Source organism: Hemitrygon akajei, chromosome 27, assembly GCF_048418815.1.
Source record: "Hemitrygon akajei chromosome 27, sHemAka1.3, whole genome shotgun sequence".
Classification (NCBI taxonomy): Eukaryota; Metazoa; Chordata; class Chondrichthyes; order Myliobatiformes; family Dasyatidae; genus Hemitrygon; species Hemitrygon akajei.
The window spans coordinates 46706512-46725949 of record NC_133150.1 but is presented as its reverse complement, the minus strand read 5'-3'; the positions used below and the strand labels follow the sequence as shown (position 1 = coordinate 46725949).

The 19438-nt window shown below is 48.0% G+C and overlaps 1 protein-coding gene across 1 annotated transcript; it reads left to right on the top strand.

Annotated features, from left to right (window-relative positions):
- The first annotated feature begins 738 nt into the window (after window positions 1–738).
- On the top strand, window positions 739–17199 carry LOC140717348 (acidic mammalian chitinase-like). Its single transcript, XM_073030849.1, has 12 exons — window positions 739–805; window positions 2086–2115; window positions 2199–2400; window positions 3800–3856; window positions 3996–4161; window positions 5486–5610; window positions 7332–7455; window positions 8812–8994; window positions 12030–12146; window positions 13024–13162; window positions 15460–15669; window positions 17052–17199. The coding sequence occupies exons 1-11, from the start codon at window positions 769–771 to the stop codon at window positions 15663–15665; spliced, it is 1386 nt and encodes a 461-aa protein (XP_072886950.1). The 5' UTR covers window positions 739–768; the 3' UTR covers window positions 15666–15669; window positions 17052–17199.
- Window positions 17200–19438: the final 2239 nt, after the last annotated feature.

Below are 19438 nucleotides of genomic sequence, written 5' to 3'. Positions count from 1 at the left end.
TCCACTGAGGTTACAGCTAGAGGTCATGGGTTAAGGGTGAAAAGTGAAAAATTTAATGGGAACAAGGGTTGTGAGAGTGTGGAACAAGCTGCCGGTGCAAGTGGAGCATGTGAACTCGAATGGAATGTTTAAGAGAAGTTTGGATTGGTACATGGATGGTAGGGATATGGAGGGTTATAGTCCTGATGGAGGTTGATGGGGACAGGCAGTTTAAATGGTTTGGCATGGACTAGATGGGCCGAAGGGCCAGTTTCTGTGCTGTAGTGCTCTATGACTCCATGAGTTGCAAAGATTCCAGAGTTGTGGTGAGTGAAGTTCAAAGACTTTCCAGATGGTTGTATCGTAATAACTGTTCCTGAACCTGTTGGTGTGGGAGCTAAGGCTTCCGTTCTTCTAGCCTGACGGGAGTTGTGAAAAGAGCCAGACTCAGAGATGGACTCTTCTCTTAATATTAAAAGGAGCACATTCAAAGGGAGTGTCTTTCTCTTCCGTCAATAGAGGGCGTTACTCCAGAAGATTTCTAAAATATCCTCCCATTGTTCCAACAGGAGAGGGTCTTTGGTGAAGGACAAACCTCCAGATGGTTTCACGAGTATTTATTAAGATAAAGTTCACAATTATCAGGTCAAATACTTGCTTAGGTTGAATAGTAAATATCAAAAGCGTAGTTGATTGTTTTTCCAAAACTATAGAGCTCTCAGCACACTAAGTTATTAATAAACAGAGATAAGGACATGGTATAAAGAGCCATCAGGGCTCGCACACTCCATGGACTGCAAGATGGCAAAGTTCATAATCACTGCAGGTGAGTTGTTCCTTCACGTCAACGTGTTCATGTATCAGTGAATTCCTACAAAACAGGAATTAGGGAAATTGGACAGGGACATTGGAAATTGGACATTGGACATTGAAGTTCTCATTCTGGAAATCTGGAACTAAAAAGCCAGAACTAGGAGTGGTGATCACAGAACCACAGTCTTGTCCCTAACTGAGGTGGACAAGGTTCTTCCTGGGCTGAACAGTCTGAATGCAGAGTCACTGTTTCCCCTGACTGGGGTTATCTGCAATCTGTAGTCACTGTCTCAAAGTGAGGGGTTACCAATCAGACCAGAGACGGGAAGAAATTTCTTCACCCAGGGGTTGGTGAATCATTGAAGTTCTCCACCTGATCTGTGGGAGTTCAGTTGTTGGAGATATCTGAGACATTGAGTGGTTGATTTCCAGATGGTGAGGGGATTGAGAGAGACGGGGATAGAGTAAGAAGGTGGTACTGAGGTAGAAGACTATTTATGACTTTGTTGAATGGGGTAGCAGGGACTAGGGGCTGAATGGTCCACTCCGTTCCTATTCCTTGATTCCCAACATCACAATTGCTCAGTAAATATGAGTCAGAGGGATCTTCATCTCTCAGTGAGAAGCAGCTGATAGAGACACTACCCAACCTCACATCAGAGACACCAGTTCGATCCTGACCTCAGGCGCTGTCTGTGTGGAGTTTGCATGTTCTCCCTGTAGCTCAATGGGTTTCCTTTGAGTGCACCTGTTTCCTCCCACATATCAAAGATGTGTGTGTTGGTGGGTAAATTGCCCTGAGTGTGTAAGTGAGGGATAGAATCTGGGGGTGGGGGGGGGGTGTGAGAGGGTGTGGAGAATAAGCAAAAGAGATCAGTGTCGGATTGGTGTTGATGGGTAGCTGAAGGCCAGCACTGATTCAGTGGGCTGAAGGGCCTTTTTCTGTGCCTCACCTGTCTCAGACTCTATGGATCTATGAGCAGCTGAGAGCTGATGGTTCTGTGCCGAGTTTCGAGGGGTAGTCATCGATGGGCTGTAAATACTGGGCTTGTCAGTGAGTCCCCGATCTTCTGAATGAATGAACAGACAAATCCAATCAGAGCTCACCGTGAGATCTTTCAGCAGTTCTAAGTAACTGAAAGGTTAGGGACGGGAGCGCCTCACCATCACAACCCAGGTCAGGGAGCTGAGATCCCGGAGCTCAGCCTGTACTTGGGAAAAGAGCAACAGCCCTGAACGTTCAGGAGGGACCGGATCGTCACTCAGACACTGACCCTGTGTTCTCTCTTACAGCGGTGGTCTTGCTGGCCTGCCTGCAACTGGGTGAGTCTCTGTGCATCTCCATCTTTGCTTCACTTTGTCTGCTGGGTCGCGGCATTCTCCTCACTCCTGTGTCTCGCCCGCAGGCTCCGCCTACAGACTGGCATGTTACTTTGCCAACTGGGCTCAGTACCGACCCGGAGTGGCGAAATATGTCCCCGATGACATCGACCCCTGTATGTGCACCCACCTGATCTACGCCTTTGCCGTAATGAGCAACAACAAGATCGTCACCTACGAGTGGAACGACGTGACACTCTACCACTCGTTCAACGCGCTGAAGACCAGGTACGGCGGGTGGTAACTGACCTCCCGGCCCAGCACCCAGGTTTTGTGCTTTCATTTCCAGTGGGTTGTGCAGTGTCTCACATTTCCAGTGTCCCAGGTTTGATCTTGACCTCGACTGCTGTCTGTGTGGAGTTTGCATGCTCTATCTGTAACTATGTGGGCTTCTCCAGGGTGCTTCCATTTAATCCCACAAACCACAGAGATAAAGATAAAGATTAAAAATTAGTTTTATTTGTCACAGCTACATCGAAACGTAGAGTGAAATTTGTTGTAGATCACAGTGTGAAAGGCTCCCTCTGGTCAGCCTGATCCTCCTGGATCCTCCACCGGTCGGAGGCGTCCATCAGGGAACATCGGGGACAGACACGTCCGTGACTCTGGGGAACCAGAGGGACGCAGTGAGCCATGTGCAGGTTCAGTGGGGAAGGTTCACTGGTGAAAGCCCAGCCTGTGTTATGTGGAAAAGGTATGTAAACCATGTGAAATCCCTGGAATGTATCCTCTGGGAATGCGGGCAAGAGGGAAATGTCACTGTGCTGTCACAGTGTGGATTTTGTAAAGAAATGGAATGAGGACTCATATTGTGAATGATGACAGAATGACAGGAGAGCAAGAGTGAAAGCGAGAGAGAGGTAGAGAGAGAAGGAGGAGAGAGGCAGGAGGGAGAAAGAGAGGAGGAGAGATAGAGAGGAGAGAGAGAGAGGAGAGGAGAGAGAAGAGAGAGAAAGGAAAGAGAAGAACTCAGCACATCAGGCAGCATCTATGGAGAGGAATAAAGAACTGATGTTTTGTGTTGGCACCTTAATAGGTCGTGATGAAATTCTGAAAGACAGAAAGAGAGAGACAGAGAGAACAAGAGAGAGATAGCAAGAGAGAGAGAATGAGTGTGAGAGAGAGAGAGAGAGAGAGAGAGAAAGGGACACAGGGACAGATATGTTAGGCCTCAGGGCCTGTTACAGTGCTGTATAACTGTGTGTGCCTGTGAGTGACAGAGGGAGAAACAGACAGACCGAGATGGACGAAAAGAGAGCAAGGCAGAGAAAGAGAATGAGAGAGACAGAGAGAGGGAGAGAGACAGAGAGAGACAAATAGAGGCAGTGAAAGCTTGAGACAGAGAGAGAACAAAATAGAGAGGAATAGAGAGAGGGTGAGATCACTGGAGTCTTGAGCAGCATGCTAGAAGAACTCAGCACGTCAGGCAGCATCTATGGAGGGGCGTAAACAGTTATTATTTCAGACCAAGACCATTCCGGTGAACTGATCCCAACTCTAAACCCAAGGGCAATGTACAGCCATTACTCTATGGCACCGTTAACTTGGAACTGGGGGCGAATTCTTGGGCACTGGGATATTTTAATTTCAGGAATGATTCTCCAACGATCTGCTTAATCTTCAACAGGAACAAAAACTTGAAAACCCTGCTGTCTGTCGGAGGCTGGAACTTTGGAACTCAACAGTAAGTGTGAACACATTTTGTTTTGTTTTTGTCTGGGTCACGAGATGAGAACAGTTGTCGTTTGCACTGGGAAGTGTGACCAAGCTAGGAGTGAACAGTCAGCCCGTCACGGTCATCAGAGATGGTTTTCCTCCCTCAGGTTCAGCACCATGGTGTCCACACATGAAAACCGTCAGACCTTCATAACGTCCGCCATCAGCTTCCTCCGAAAGTATGGCTTTGATGGTTTGGACATCGATTGGGAATATCCTGGATCGAGGGGAAGTCCTCCACAAGACAAGCATCTCTTCACCGTGCTAACTCAGGTGAGGTAGAGCGTAGCTGATGGAAGAGTTTCCCCTCCTGAATGACCCAGATCACTGTCACCGGCAGACAAAGTTAGGAACGGATACATGAAACTCAGGGGCAACTTTATTACACGGAGAGTGGTAGATAAATTGTGAAACGAGCTGCCAGAGGAAGAGGTTGAGGGAGGTATAAGATGGATAAATATAAAGGTTAGTTTTATTTGTCACACGTACACTGAAACATGCAGTGAGATACATTGCTTTGCATCAAATACATGGTAGCCTAGTGGTTAACACAATGCTTTACAGTAGCAGCAACCCGGGTTCAATATTCGCCGCAGTCTATAAGGAATTTGTACGTTCTCCCCATGGCCATGTGGGTTTCCTCTGGGTGCTCCAGTTTCCTATCGGTTGGTAGGTTCATTAGGCATTGTAAACTGTCCCATGATTAGAACATTAAACATAGAAATTTACAGCACATGACAGGCCCTTCGGCCCACAACGTTGTGCCAACCATGTAACCATGCAATTCCGTGATTAGGCTAGGGTTAAATCAACGGATTCTGCGTGGCTTGTTTCGAAGGGCCAGAAGGGCCTGTTCCACATTGTATCCCAATAAATAAACAAACAAACAAACAAATAAATAAATAAAACGAGGTAGCGAGAATTGTGCTGGGACCACGCTTCTGGCACCAACATAGCATGCCCACAACTCACTAACCCCAACAGTGAGAATCTGGGAGGAAACCTGGAGCACCCTGAGGAAGCCTACACAGTCACGGGAAGAATGTTCAGACTCCTTACAGACGGTGGCGGGAATTAAACCCTGATGGGTGATAGCCAGTGCTGTAAGACGATGTGTTAACCAGTACAGTACAGAGCCACCCTGACTTCTAAAAGTCATTGGATCAGAAAGGTTTCGTGAGATAGTGGCTCAGTGATGGCAAATGTGTCTTGCCTGGATGGGGCATCTTTACTGGTACAGACTAGTTGGGGTGAAGGGCCTGTTTCAGAGCTCTCTCTCTCTCTCTCTCTCTCTCTCTCTCTCTCTCTCTCTCCCTCTCTCCCTCTTTCTCCCTCTCTCTCTCTCTCCCCTGTCCATCTCTCTCTCCCTCTCTCTCTCTGTCTCTCTCTCCTTCTCTCCCTCCTTCTCGCTCCCTCTCTCTCCCCCTCCCCCTCCCTCTCTCCATCTCTCTCTCCCCCTCTCTCTCTGTCTCTCTGTGTGTGTGTCTCTCTCTCCCCCCACCCTCTCTCTCTCCCCCCCCCCCCCCCCTCATCCCTTTCCCAGACTCTGTTGTGATGTGAGTTACCGGGGGAACTGACGTCCATCTCTGTGTTTCAGGAGCTGGTCTCAGCCTTTGAGGCCGAGGGGAAGAGCACGGGGAGGCCGCGGCTCCTGCTCTCGGCGGCCGTGGCTGCCGGCAGACCCACCATCGAGACGGCCTACGAGATCCCTCAGCTGGGACAGTGAGTGTTGGAGCAGGTCGGAGTGGAGTGTGTGGGGGGTGATGCAGAAACTGCTGGTTCTTCAGGCTTCATCTCAGTCCCTGAACTCTGAGGGGAGCCCACCCTTCCTTTGACGGACAGCAATGGCTCCGTGATATCCCACAATGCTGCACACTCTGGATGTCGGGGTGATATCCAGCTGGGAGATTGTCCAGACTGTTGATGTTCCCCGTAATTCCCATCCCCATTCACATTTTTAGATATTACATTGAACATAGATGATAGAACATAAACAGTTTAGCACATGAATGGACCCTTCAGCCCACAATGTTGTGCCAAACCAATTAAAAAGTAAATTAAAAAACAAAAACTAATCCCTTCTACCTACACAATGTCCATATCCCTCTATCTTCCTCACATTCATGAGCCAATCTAAACATCTCTTAAAAGCCTCTAATGTATTTGCCTCTACCCCCATACCAGCCATCCACCATTCTCTAAGTTAAAAACTTACCCCTCACAATCCCTTGAACCTACCCCCTTTCACCTTCAATGCATGCCCTCTGGTATTGAACATATCTGCCCTGGGAAACAGATACTCCCTGTCCACTCTAACTACGCCTCTCATAATCTTATAAACCTTTCTCAGATCTCCCCGCAGCCTCTGTCACTCCAAAGAAAACAGCCAAGGTTTATCCAGCCTCTTGTGATAGCACGAGCCCTCTAAACCAGGCAGCACCCTGTGAACCTCTTCTGCACTCTCTCCAAAGCCTCAACATCCTCCTCTACTGGGTCATGTTGAGTTCAAAGGGGGAGCAGGAACCAAAATTCACCGGGACGGGTGGGAATTGGATTCCCAGTGAGCCTAGTTTTGGGAACAAGGTTCCTTTAGGGGAATATGACAAGAGTCCTGGTGGATTTGAAGGGTTGTGGGGATCAATGTCCCGGAGGTTTTCAGGGAGTCATCTCCTTTGAGTGAGCTGTTAAGCCATCAGGATGATTGAAGTTTTACTGTGGAAAGTGTCTGTAGCAAGTTCCCAGGTTTATTGACACGGGCATACACATCGTCAGGGTATCAACGTCATGGAAATTAACTTTATTCAGCAGCAGCGCAGAACATTACAAACATCAGAAACATATGCAAGTTAACATTAGCTTTAATTAACATAAAATCTGCATAACTTAGAAAAACAAAATAAACAAATTAGGACACCAGGGCTAGAGTGAGAAAGGGAAGAGGGAAATATTGTCAAAGGCAGTGTCAGGATTCTTCAGGCCATTTCAGGAACCTGACGGCAGTGGGGAAGAAGCTGTTGTTGAACCTTAAGGTGTGGGTCTTCAGGCTCCTGGACCTCCTGCCTGATGGCAGCATTGAGAAGAGGACATATCCTGCCTGGAGGGGGCTTCTGAGGACATAGGTCACTTTCCTGAGGTATCGAGTCTTGTAGAGGGTCCCTGATGATTGTTACCATCAGGAAGGAGCTACAGGAGCCTGAAGTGATTCAGGAATGGCTTCTTCCCCTGCAACATCCAATTTCTGAATGGATATTGAACCCATGAGCACTGCCTCACTGCTTTCTCCCTCTTTTTGCATTACAAATTTAACTTTTTAAATATATATATATATTTCTTAATGTAATTTGCGGTTTTTACTATTACATATTGCAAAGTCTTGCTGCTGCATAACAACAAATTTCACGATGTGTTCCCTCAGTGTTTCTCACCGAGCTTCCCTCTTACAGAACTCTGGACTTTTTCAACGTGATGACTTATGATTTCTATGGATCCTGGAACCCGTTCACCGGGGAGAACAGTCCTCTCTACGCACTCCCTAATGCCCGAGGCAACAACAAGTTCTTCAATGTGGTTCGTCTTACTGCTGCTTCCTTCATTCGGGGGTTGGGGGGGCACCTTCCATCAGATGCTGTGCCCATCTAGGACCCCCTCCTGTATCGCTATCTCTCCCCATCCTCCCCCCCTCCCCTTCTCTCTCCATGCCTTCCCAACCTCCTCCCTGTCTTCCTTCCCATCTTTCTCCCCATTTTCCCATCTCTCTCTGCCTCCCTGCCTCCCCATCTCCCCATCTCTCTCCCGGTCTTCCTGGGGCTGGTATTAGTCTTGGGTGGGTGCTGGGCTGTGGCTGATTAGTTGCCCAGTAACCAGCAAGAAGTATGTGCGCTGTGATCTGCCTCGTCCCTGTTGCATGACATTGGTGTTGGCTTGGCTGGTCTTGGTCTGGAGGAGGTTTAGAACCTCCCAGTTGACCCCTGACCCCTGCTGGATGCCCCCTGTTTGCCCCAGTACCCTCAGTGACCTATTGTTGGGATCAAAGGTGGCCTCCTGCCTCAGGCCCTCACAGTGGATTCCCGAGGGATATCCTGTGGGGTCTTGTAGCTTCCCTCGCAGCGGGGCGACCATGTACCTGCTGCTCGCGGTCCCTGTCTCCGGGTCTGGTCTCAGTTCTCCGGTTTCCTGTCCCCAGTGAGAGTCTGCAGGCTGACGTGGGTCCTCAGAGGGAGGGAGACAACCCAGGATTACTCCGTCCTGGGAAAGGTGTACTGGACCAGATGAAAGGTCTTGACTGCCCACTCCTCTCTGCAGATGCTACCTGACCTGTCGAGTTCCTCCAGCACCTGCCATGTTTCTGAGAAGAGATTTCCCACATTCCAGAGGGCCCCAGTTCTGGGAAACATTTTGACTTCCTGAGGTACTCAGCACTGGGAACAGCCCTGGATTTAGCTCTGTGAGCAATATTCCCATATCCCGGAAGGACCCAGTTCCAGGATCACTGTTCTCACCTACTGAATGGGCACAATAGACAGTTTTCCCACATTCCAGAGGCATGCAGCCTTGGGAAGAATATTCCCACACCCTGAAGGAACCCGATCATGGGATCAGTTTTCCCATGTCGAAGGTGTGCCCTTATAAATGGTTCCCTCACATTCTGGAAGCATGAAGGCTTGGGAAGAGTATTCCCACATCCTGGATGGAGCAGTGTGAACGGTGCTCCCACCAGGTATACTCTGCACTCAGTAGAATTTTCCCATATTCTGGAAACGTTCGGCACCGAGCAGAATGATCACACGTACCAGAGATATTCCACACCGGGCAGATCGTTCCCACAACCCATCGACATCCGGCCCCGAGCAGTGCGATCCCTCATCCCAGGGGTACACGGTCCAGGAATGCCCAAACCCACTCACCTCCCCTTCCTATCCGCAGGACTACACCATCAAATACTGGAAGGATAACGGTGCTCCGGCCGAGAAGATCAACGTCGGATTCCCTGCCTACGGACGCAGCTTCACGCTCCGAACGTCCAGCACGGCGGTGGGAGCCCCGTCTGTGGGCCAGGGGCCAGAGGGTCACTACACCCAGGAAGCCGGCTTCATGGCCTACTTTGAGGTATTTATCAAACTGCAGCCTCACCATGTCCAGATGCCTAAAACCACACCTCCTCAGTGAGGGAGATGGGGCACCATCATCCCCTACATCACAGGCAGGTGGGGGGGCACACAGCGTGGAGCGGGTGGGCACTGTCATTTATTATGAGGAAATGAGGCCTGGGAGAACGTGTTGCTGCAGGCTTGTGAATGAACAATGGACCTCTCCCTGAACCCTTCCACTGCTCCTGAAATAGAACATAGAACATAGAAGATAGGTCATAGAACAGAGAAATCAGAAAATAGAACACTACAATACATTATAGGCCCCATCATCTCATAATGTTGTGCTGACCCTTTAATCTACTCTAAGATCAAACTAAACCTTCCCTCCTACATAGCCCTCCATTTTTCTATCATCTCTGTGCCTATCTAAGAGTTTCTGCCTCTGCCACAATCCCAGGCACGGCATTCCATGCACCCACCACTCTCTGTGTAAAAAAAACCTACCCATGACATCCCCTCTATACTTTCCTCAAATCACCTTAAAACTATGCCCCCTTTGCATTGGCCATTTCCACCCTGGGAAATTTCTCCCACAGTCTTGTCTCCACCATGTACCGGTTCTTCCTGTTAGTTTTGGTCTTGCCTCCAGATGAGGAGAAACCTCCTCGTCCCAGCCCGCCTCTGCCTTGAAATTCTGTCTTTGTATACCGTCATAGCTCAAAGTAATGCATGGAAGGGGGAGAGAGGCTCGTGTTTCCATAGCAACATCCTGACCTTGGGCCCTCTCCAGGGACCTCACTACAAGCGTAGTGCTTCTTCTTCTTGCGTTGTTTTATGGCGGTTGGCAAACCAGCTTTAAGGCGCATTACCGCCACCTACTAGACTGGAGTGTGGATCGTTTGATAAACAGGAGGAATGAAAAGAATTGCATTCCCTAAATTCTATATAATAAACCAGAGTCTTTCAGATACTCCATGATATAGGTCCGTATTTCTCTCGAACTCCCATTTAAAATGTCTTCTATACCCACAGCAGTTTTTTTGTTTATGTGAAGCGCTCCTATCATCTTCACTCTTTCTCTTCGATACTTTTTACATTTTATCATTACGTGTTCAACTGTTTCTGGTTGATTACAGTATTCACACAACCCAGTTGGATGTTTCCCTATTTTATATAATGTGTAATTAAGACTTGTGTGTCCAATTCTTAAACCACTGATGATCACTTCTATCTTTCTATGCCCACCTGAGATTCTTTGGTATCTGACTTGCCTTTGTATTTTGTACAGTTGTCTCGCTGTTTCACTCTCATCCCAGTGCTTCTGCCATGTCTCCTCAATACGTGTTTTTATAATGTTTTTCACTTCCACTTTGCTTAAAGGGATCTGGACCTCTATTATAGACTATTTGAGTGATTGTTTAACTATAGCATAGTGCTTCTGTAACTGTGACAGCCAGTGACAGCAAGATCCCACAAACCTCAATGTGACACAGAGCAGGTAACACCAAAGCGTTTCCAGACTCAGGGAGTTCAAGGTGAAGCAGATAAACTTGGAATTCCTGCATTTAATCATGTCCACTGTACTGAGTGGGAATTTCCTGAAATTCCTTGGCATTTCACAGTAGGGAATCTACCCGTGAATCTCTGCCAGATTAAACCCGGTCAAAGGGATTCTCTCCCCCCGGTTCAGGAGTGAACAAGTGACCAGAGTTACCATGTGTTTGCTTTGTACTAACTGAGTTTAATTGGGTAAACTTACTGTATTTGGCTAAAAGCTTTAGTAATTTTGTTTGCATTGATTGTTTAATGATCTTTGATTGATTTTGATTATTTCTGATATTAAAGACGTTGAGGAACACGTAAGGCCTTTGGGATCTTTGACAGTCGACTAATGACAGGAATTCACTCGACTGAGGGGCTAAATTTCTATCAGTATTTCCATACCCTGATGTTATTCCGGTTTCCCATTCCTGACGTTTCCTAACTGTCTCATCGTTAAAAGCCCTTCGGCCCAACTTATCCATGCCGACTCTGTTGCTCAGTGAGCTGGTCACTCCTGCACGCATATGGCCCTTAGCTCTCTCGGTCTCTCCTCTCCATGTACTGCACGTGCCTAGACGCTTTTAAACAATAGATTTATAATATTGATTATACAACACTCTCCCCTCCATGTACTGCACGTGCCTAGACGCTTTTAAACAATAGATTTATAATATTACTGAAATATTGATTGTACAACACTCTCCTCTCCATGTACTGCACGTGCCTAGACGCTTTTAAACAATAGATTTACAATATTACTGAAATATTGATTGTACAACACTCTCCTCTCCATGTACTGCAGGTGCCTAGATGCTTTTAAACAATAGATTTACAATATTACTGAAATATTGATTGTACAACACTCTCCTCTCCATGTACTGCACGTGCCTAAAGGCTTTTAAACAATAGATTTAAAATGTTACTGAAATATTGATTGTACAACACTTTCCTCTCCATGTACTGCACATGCCTAGAGGCTTTTAAACAATAGATTTACAATATTACTGAAATATTGATTATACAACACTCTCCTCTCCATGTACTGCAGGTGCCTAGATGCTTTTAAACAATAGATTTACAATGTTACCGAAATATTGATTATACAACACTCTCCTCTCCATGTACTGCACGTGCCCAGATGCTTTTAAACAATAGATTTAAAATGTTACTGAAATATTGATTGTACAACACTCTCCTCTCCATGTACTGCACGTGCCCAGACGCTTTTAAACAATAGATTTAAAATGTTACTGAAATATTGATTGTACAACACTCTCCTCTCCATGTACTGCACGTGCCCAGACGCTTTTAAACAATAGATTTAAAATGTTACTGAAATATTGATTATACAACACTCTCCTCTCCATGTACTGCACATGCCAAGAGGCTTTTAAACAATAGATTTACAATATTACTGAAATATTGATTATACAACACTCTCCTCTCCATGTACTGCACGTGCCTAGATGCTTTTAAACATTGCTAATCATTCCTTCTTTCTTTCAACAGATCTGCCTCTTCTTAAATGGTGCTACGCAGAAATGGGACGCTCCCCAGATGGTCCCATACGCCTACAAGGGAAAGGATTGGGTTGGATATGATAACCCAAAGAGTTATGAAATCAAGGTCAGGTCTTGTTACTGCTGCTGGCTCAGTTCTGTGAACCCAAGAGATTCACAGAACTGACTCTATATTTCCTGATCATTAAAGGCACATATACCTGGGAATCTATAAGAAATCAAAGAGTCAGAGTCTTCCAACATGGAATCTGGCCCTTCAGCCCACCTGACTAGTTCCATCGGTCCGCATTTGGTCCATATTGTCCCTGAACATTTTCTGTCCAGGTACCTGTCCAAATGTGTTTTACATGTTGTTACTGAGTTTACCTCCGTCACTTTCACTAGCAGCTCATTCCAGACTCCCTCCAAACTGTGTGTGTAAAAAATACCCCTCAGGTTCTCTGTAAATCTCTCCCCTCTCTCCTTAAACCCTTACCCTCTACTTTTAGACTCCGCTAATCTGGGGAAAAGACCGTGGCCCTCATGACCCTTGTGAGCTACACCCCTCACGATTTTATAAACTTCAATAAGGTCACTCCTCAGCCTCCAACACTCCAGGGAGTCCAGTCCTGGTCAGTCTGGTCTCTCGCACTCTAGCATCATCAGCATCACGGCGAAGCCTCTCTGCAGCTCAATCGCATCAATCATTATCCTTACAAAGATTAGCTTCATTTATCACATGTACATTGAAACATACAGTGACCTGCACCGTTTGTGTCAATGACCAGCACAGTCCGAGGTTCAGCTGGGGCAGCCTGCAAGTGTCACATGCTCCCGCCCCAGATACCAAGCCCACAACTACCAACCCAAACTGCACGTCTTAGGGCTGTGGCAGCCAGAACCACCATCGCACGAAACACAGGAGCCAGTCCACCGCTCCCTGGTTTGGGGCATTCCCGATGTCTCCAGGCCGGCATTGACTGTCAGAGTGATTTTCCTTCCAGATCAAGTGGCTGAAGGAGAACCAGATCGGAGGAGCCATGGTGTGGACCCTCTCCCTGGACGATTTCAGCGGCACCTTCTGTCACCAGGGACGCTACCCTCTCATCAGCAAGCTGCACTCTGAGCTCAACATTAACCCAGGTAACCATCACCCCTCTCCACCCAGCCTCTACCAGACCTACCGGCGGTGAGCAGGAAAGGCCATTCGGCCCCTCAAGCTGTACTCTGGTGAGGCCTCCATCGGTTAAGATCAATCATGGATGTTGCGCCCTAACTGTCTAGATATGCAAGCTTGGCAGTACGATGTGGAGGCAAGCTGTTGCCCCTGCAGCAGGCTCCCCTCTCCACACAGCTGATGAATCCAAACGGACAGCAGAGGCCGATACAGTTTGGAACCACTGGTGTCGCAGGAGTTGCCGGTCAGTGTTGAACTCAATGTAGGATTGCCTTAGGGACCCCAGCTCCGGATTTTTCCTCAGGGTTTACACCCGAAGCCTTCCCCATCAGTGGGTATAGATGCACGGCAGAGGAGGTTTGAGATCTGAGTTTTCCATCTCCTAGAGGAGCTGCCAACCACGGCTGATGAGCCCCATCTGCCTGAAGCTACACTTTAAACTCAATGTTAATTCAGGTAACTACCCCACCCTTCTACCAGACCTACCAGGAGTGAGGACGAGAGGCTACTCGGCCCATCGAGCTGTACTCTGAGTTCAGCATTAACCCAGGTGACCCCCTCCCTTCTATTGGGGTGAACAGGGGAGGCCTCTTGGCTCATCAAATCGCTTCTGCCACTTAATAAGGTCATGGCTGATCTGACCTGCTCCTTCCCATCTACCCCGTGGCTTGGTGGAAGATTGGGCCTGAGAGGCACCAAATTGTCACTTGTGACAAGGACAGCATTTGTCTCTCATCCCTGTTGGCATCAGGAACACCACAGTGGGCTGCCTATCAGACTGTTGAACAGACCTCTCATGTGCTAAAGATGATCTCCCAGTCCACCTCATAATGGTCCCTGGACTTTATTTGTCTACCTGCTCTGCTCCTCCTCTGAAACCTTTGCTCTATATTCAGTATTCTGTTTATTTTTTACCACCTCAATAACATAAAGTCATAGAGCACTTTGATAATAAGTGTACTTTGAACTTTGAGAATCAGGCCTTTCTGCCTGTCTAGTCCATGTTGAACTGCTGTTCTGCCAAGTCACAATGGAGCATTGCACTCCATACCCGTCACATCCACGTACACATCCAAACCTCTCTTAAATGTTGAAATCGAACCCACGTCCACCCATGTCTCTTAGCTCCAACTTAGAGTCACAGAGTCATAGACGTACAGCATAGAAATAGGTCCTTCGATCCAGACTGTGTCTGTTGACCAAGATGGCCATCTAAGGTAGTTCCATTTGCCCGTGTTTGACCCATATCATTCAAAACCTTTCCTAACCTTTTACCTGCCCGTGTATCCTTTAATTGTTGTTATTGGACCTGTCTCAGCCACTTCCTCTGGCAGCTCATTCCATATATGGCCCACCCTCTAGGGGAAAACATTGCCCCTCAGATACCTACTAATTCCCTCCCCTCTCACCTTAAACCTATGCCTTGATTTCCCAGCCCTGGGAAGGTACACATTGACCCTGGCAATGGCCCTCATAATTTTGTATGCTTCAACAAGATCACCCCTCCTTCTCCAACAAATGACTAAAGTCCCAGCCTTTTCAACCTCTGTCAATATGCCTGTAAATCCCTCCTGTAATCTTTCCAGTTTAACGGCAACTTTCCTACAGCAGGGTGACCAAAACCGACTCAATACTCCATGGGATCTCACCAACATCTTCTACAGCAATAACATAACATCCCAACTTCTGTACTCACTAATCTGAGTGATGAAGGCCAGTGTGCCTAAAGCATTCTTCACCACCCTCTCTACCCACGACAAACAAGAGAATATCTGCACATGCTGGAAATTTGAGCAAAACACACAAAATGCTGGAGGAACTCAGTAGGCCAGGCAGCTTCTATGGAAAAAAGCACAGCTGATGTTTCAGGCCTGCTGAAGGATTTAGGCCTGAAAAGTCAACTGTAGTTTTTTCCATAGATGCTTCCTGGCTTGCTGAGTTCCTCCAGCATTTTGTGTGTGTTGTTCTCTACCTGTGACATCACTTTCAGGGAACCATGTTCTATAGTTTTAGGTCTCTCTGTTCTGCAGCACTCCCCAGGGTCTGACTGGTCACGGTGAATCCTTTCATGAAATGCCTTCCCAAAATGCAACACCTCATGCTTGTCTGAATTAAATCCCGATGAAGGGTCTCAATCAGAAATGCTGACTGTTTACTCCCCTCCTTAGAAGCTGCCTGACTTGCTGAGTTTTTCCAATATTCTGTGTGTGTTGTTCTAGACTCTCGGCATCTTCAGTTCCTTGTACCTCTTGTTCCTTTTCAGAATGCGTGGCTCCTCCTCTCCCCACCAGTGCTCCCACAAAAAGTCCTGGCAACCTCAACTTCTGCAAAGGGAAATCCAACGGCTTCCATGCTGACCCCCAGAACAAGAACGTCTACTACCAGTGTGTGAACGGAAAGACCTACATTCGACAGTGTGACAGTGGGCTGGTCTTCGATCCGTCCTGTGATTGCTGTAACTGGGCTTAAGGAGGTAGGAGATCAGTACTGACGATGTTCAATTCTTCACATCCCATCAACTCAAAATGTCGGAATTCCTCAGCTGTGGAGGGGTCTCATTCATCCTCTTATGGGGCACATCCCTGTGGAAAGATCACCAGCCTGGGCAGAGAATGACACAGGTGCAGAACGCCTTTCAGATCATAGGCATTCTCAAGCCATTGAAGGGTGGTCATGTCGGTAACAAGGCAGCCAGTTCATGCAAAGCAAGATCCTACAAACTGCAATGTCATAGTGACTCCAGTGACACTGACTAATCAATAAATGGAGGCAAGGGACACTTTATAACCATATTCAGGGAAAATGGGATCAAATCTGATCAGGTTTACCATCACAAACATATGTCGTGAAATTTGTTGTTTCATGGCAGCAATACAATGCAATACATAAAAATTACCATAAGGTACAATCGTTTGTTCTTTCGTTGAGTGCTATGTTATATAGTGAGGACAATCATAGACTTTCTATGACTATGATTGTTCTTGGCAAATTTTTCTACAGAAGTGGTTTGTAATTTCCTGCTTCTGGGCAGTGCCTTTACAAGACGGGTGACCACAGACATTATCAATACTCTTCAGAGAGCCTGATGTCAGTGGTTTCATAACCAGGACTTGTGATCTGCACCAGCTGCTCGTACGACCGTCCACCACCTGCTCCCGTGGCTTCACGTGACCCTGATTGGGGGCTAAGCAGGTGCTACACCTTGCCCAAGGGTGACCTGCAGGTTGGCAGAGGTAAGGAGCGCCTTACCCCTCCTTTGGTAGAGACCTATCTCCACCCTGCCACCCAATAAGTTATAATAAGGAATATAATAATAAAGAAATTATATAGAGATAGATAGTGCAAAAAGAGAGCAAAGTAGCATGGTGGTGTTCATTGGTTCATTGGCCGTTCAGAAATAAGATGATAGTGAAGAAGCTGCTCCTAAAACATTGAGCTTGAGTCTTTGGGATCTTGTACCTCCTCCCTGATGGTATTAATATCGCCAAGGAGGAGGTACCTATAAAGGTAATAGATTTGATTTATTGCAGCTTGTCTACTTGTGACTAGATAGGAGGCCCTTCAGCCCATCATGTCCCATGCCAGCTCCCAGCAGAGCAATCAGTCCCACTCCACCTCTCCCCCTCTCTTCTGAAAGATGAATGCCTGCCCCTACAGCACTCCCTCAGCATTTTACAGGTGTGCCAGCACAGACCAGTGGCTCGAGTCACTGCAGGGGACCAGTGGCCCCATCTGCTTTTTACCAAGGAGGTGAGGTGGTCACTGACTGGGAAATGATCGTTGCTCTGACGTCAATGGCTGAAGGTTAAAGTATTGCAGTTAAACTCCAGCACTGTCTTTATCTGTTGCTTGCAGCTGCAGTCCGACCCTGTGAAGGCTGGAACTGAAGCAGAGAAACGGTTCCCCGTGTCTAGGAGCGAACATCTACAGCTTTAACACTGACTGCTTCTCCCCAGGAGAAATACTGATTGCAACAGGAAAATAAAGAACTTGCAGAGAAAAATCTTTGGATACTCTTCATTTGTGTAAAATATCCCACTGCTTTATGCATTAGAGATTCTGCAGTTGCTGGAAATCTTGAGCAGCGCACACAAAATTGTGGAGGAACTCAGTAGGTCAGGCAGCATCTATGGAGAGCAATAAACAGTCGGTGTTTTGGGCCAAGACCCTTCATCAGGATTCTTTATTTAAAAAGAACTCACCAGTGACCTGTTTACAGGGAGTGCATCAGACACAATTACTAAATTTAATAGACGATCAGACAGGCACTTAAAAGACAGAGTATTGAATGACGTGGACCTAATGTGGGCAAATGGGATTAGCGCTGATGGGAAAAGGGTCAGCACTGACAAATGGGCCAAAGGGCCTCTTTTCTCTTCTATACAACTCTTAGCCATGACAGATGCTATAGGGAAGGCTATTGAAACTGTCACCTCTGGATACTGGTCCTGTAACTTAACCATAGGATGATAAGACATAGGAACAGAATTAGGCCGTTCAGCCCTTCCATCATGGCTGATTTATTTTTCTGCCGCCTTCTCTCGTAACACTTAACCCCCCTTCCCATAAAGAACCTGCCAGTCTCTGCCTGGAATACACTGGTGCAGAGGAAGCTGCAGCAGGAGCAGCAGATACAGTAGATGACTCCAGAAGACTCGCAGGTGAAGTGTTTCTTCACCCAGAAGGAACGTCCAGGGTCTTGAATGGTGGAGAGGGAGAGGGTGTGGGGGGCAGGTGTAGCTCTTGTCACACCTGTGCTAGGGGGCTGATCAGTGGGGAGGAACGAGTGGATAAGGGAGTCACGGAGAGTGATCCCTGCAGAAAACGGAGACTAGAGGGAGGGTAAGGTGTGTTTGGTGGTAGAATCCCGCTGGAGATGACAGAAGTTATGGAGAATGATGAACTAGATCTGGTCAGTAAGGACCAGGGAATCTCTGTCCCTGTTATGGCTGTGGAGGATGGGGTGAGGGCAGATGTGCGGGAGGTGGAGGATGGGGTGAGGGCAGATGTGCGGGAGGTGGAGGAGATGCGGGTGAGGGCAGATGTGCGGGAGGTGGAGGAGATGCGGGTGAGGGCAGATGTGTGGGAGGTGGAGGATGGGGTGAGGGCAGATGTGCGGGAGGTGGAGGAGATGCGGGTGAGGGCAGATGTGTGGGAGGTGGAGGATGGGGTGAGGGCAGATGTGCGGGAGGTGGATGGGGTGAGGGCAGATGTGCGGGAGGTGGAGGATGGGGTGAGGGCAGATGTGCGGGAGGTGGAGGAGATGCGGGTGAGGGTAGATGTGCGGGAGGTGGAGGATGGGGTGAGGGCAGATGTGCGGGAGGTGGATGGGGTGAGGGCAGATGTGCGGGAGGTGGAGGATGGGGTGAGGGCAGATGTGCGGGAGGTGGAGGAGATGCGGGTGAGGGTAGATGTGCGGGAGGTGGAGGATGGGGTGAGGGCAGATGTGCGGGAGGTGGAGGATGGAGTGAGGGCAGATGTGCGGGAGGTGGAGGAGATGCGGGTGAGGGCAGATGTGTGGGAGGTGGAGGAGATGCGGGTGAGGGCAGATGTGCGGGAGGTGGAGGATGGGGTGAGAGCAGATGTGCGGGAGGTGGAGGATGGAGTGAGGGCAGATGTGCGGGAGGTAGAGGATGGGGTGAGGGCAGATGTGCGGGAGGTGGAGGATGGAGTGAGGGCAGATGTGCGGGAGGTGGAAGATGGGGTGAGGGCAGATGTGCGGGAGGTGGAGGATGGGGTGAGGGCAGATGTGCGGGAGGTGGAGGATGGAGTGAGGGCAGATGTGCGGGAGGTGGAGGAGATGCGGGTGAGGCCCACAGAGTGCTGAAAGAGGTGTTTCGCTGACAGAGAAAGTGCAGTGCATTCTGACAATAAGGTGCAAAGGCAACAGTAAAACAGTAATCAAAGACCCTACCCACCGCAGTAACCAGACAGACAGGCATACTTTATTGATCCCGAGGGAAATTGGGTTTTGTTACAGCCGCACCAACCAAGAGTAGTGAAGAAATATAGCAATATAAAACCATAACTAATTAAATAATAATAAGTTAATCATGCCAAGTGGAAATAAGTCCAGGACCAGCCTATTGGCTCAATAATGCCCTTTTGTCCCTCTCCCATTGGGCAGACCATACAGAAATCTGAAAGCACAGAGCACCAGGCCCAAGGACAGCTTCTACCCCACCGTTATAAGACTATTGAATGGTAAGGTGGACTTGACCTCAGTATCCACCCTGTCAGGG

Excerpts from the sequence above, each read along its gene's own strand:
- LOC140717348 (XM_073030849.1), top strand. The coding sequence starts at position 769 with ATGGACTGCAAGATGGCAAAGTTCATAATCACTGCAG. Across the intron at positions 7,456-8,811 it reads ACAACAAGTTCTTCAATGTG|GACTACACCATCAAATACTG; the intron begins GTTCGTCTTACT and ends TCCTATCCGCAG. Across the intron at positions 12,147-13,023 it reads CAAAGAGTTATGAAATCAAG|ATCAAGTGGCTGAAGGAGAA; the intron begins GTCAGGTCTTGT and ends TTTTCCTTCCAG.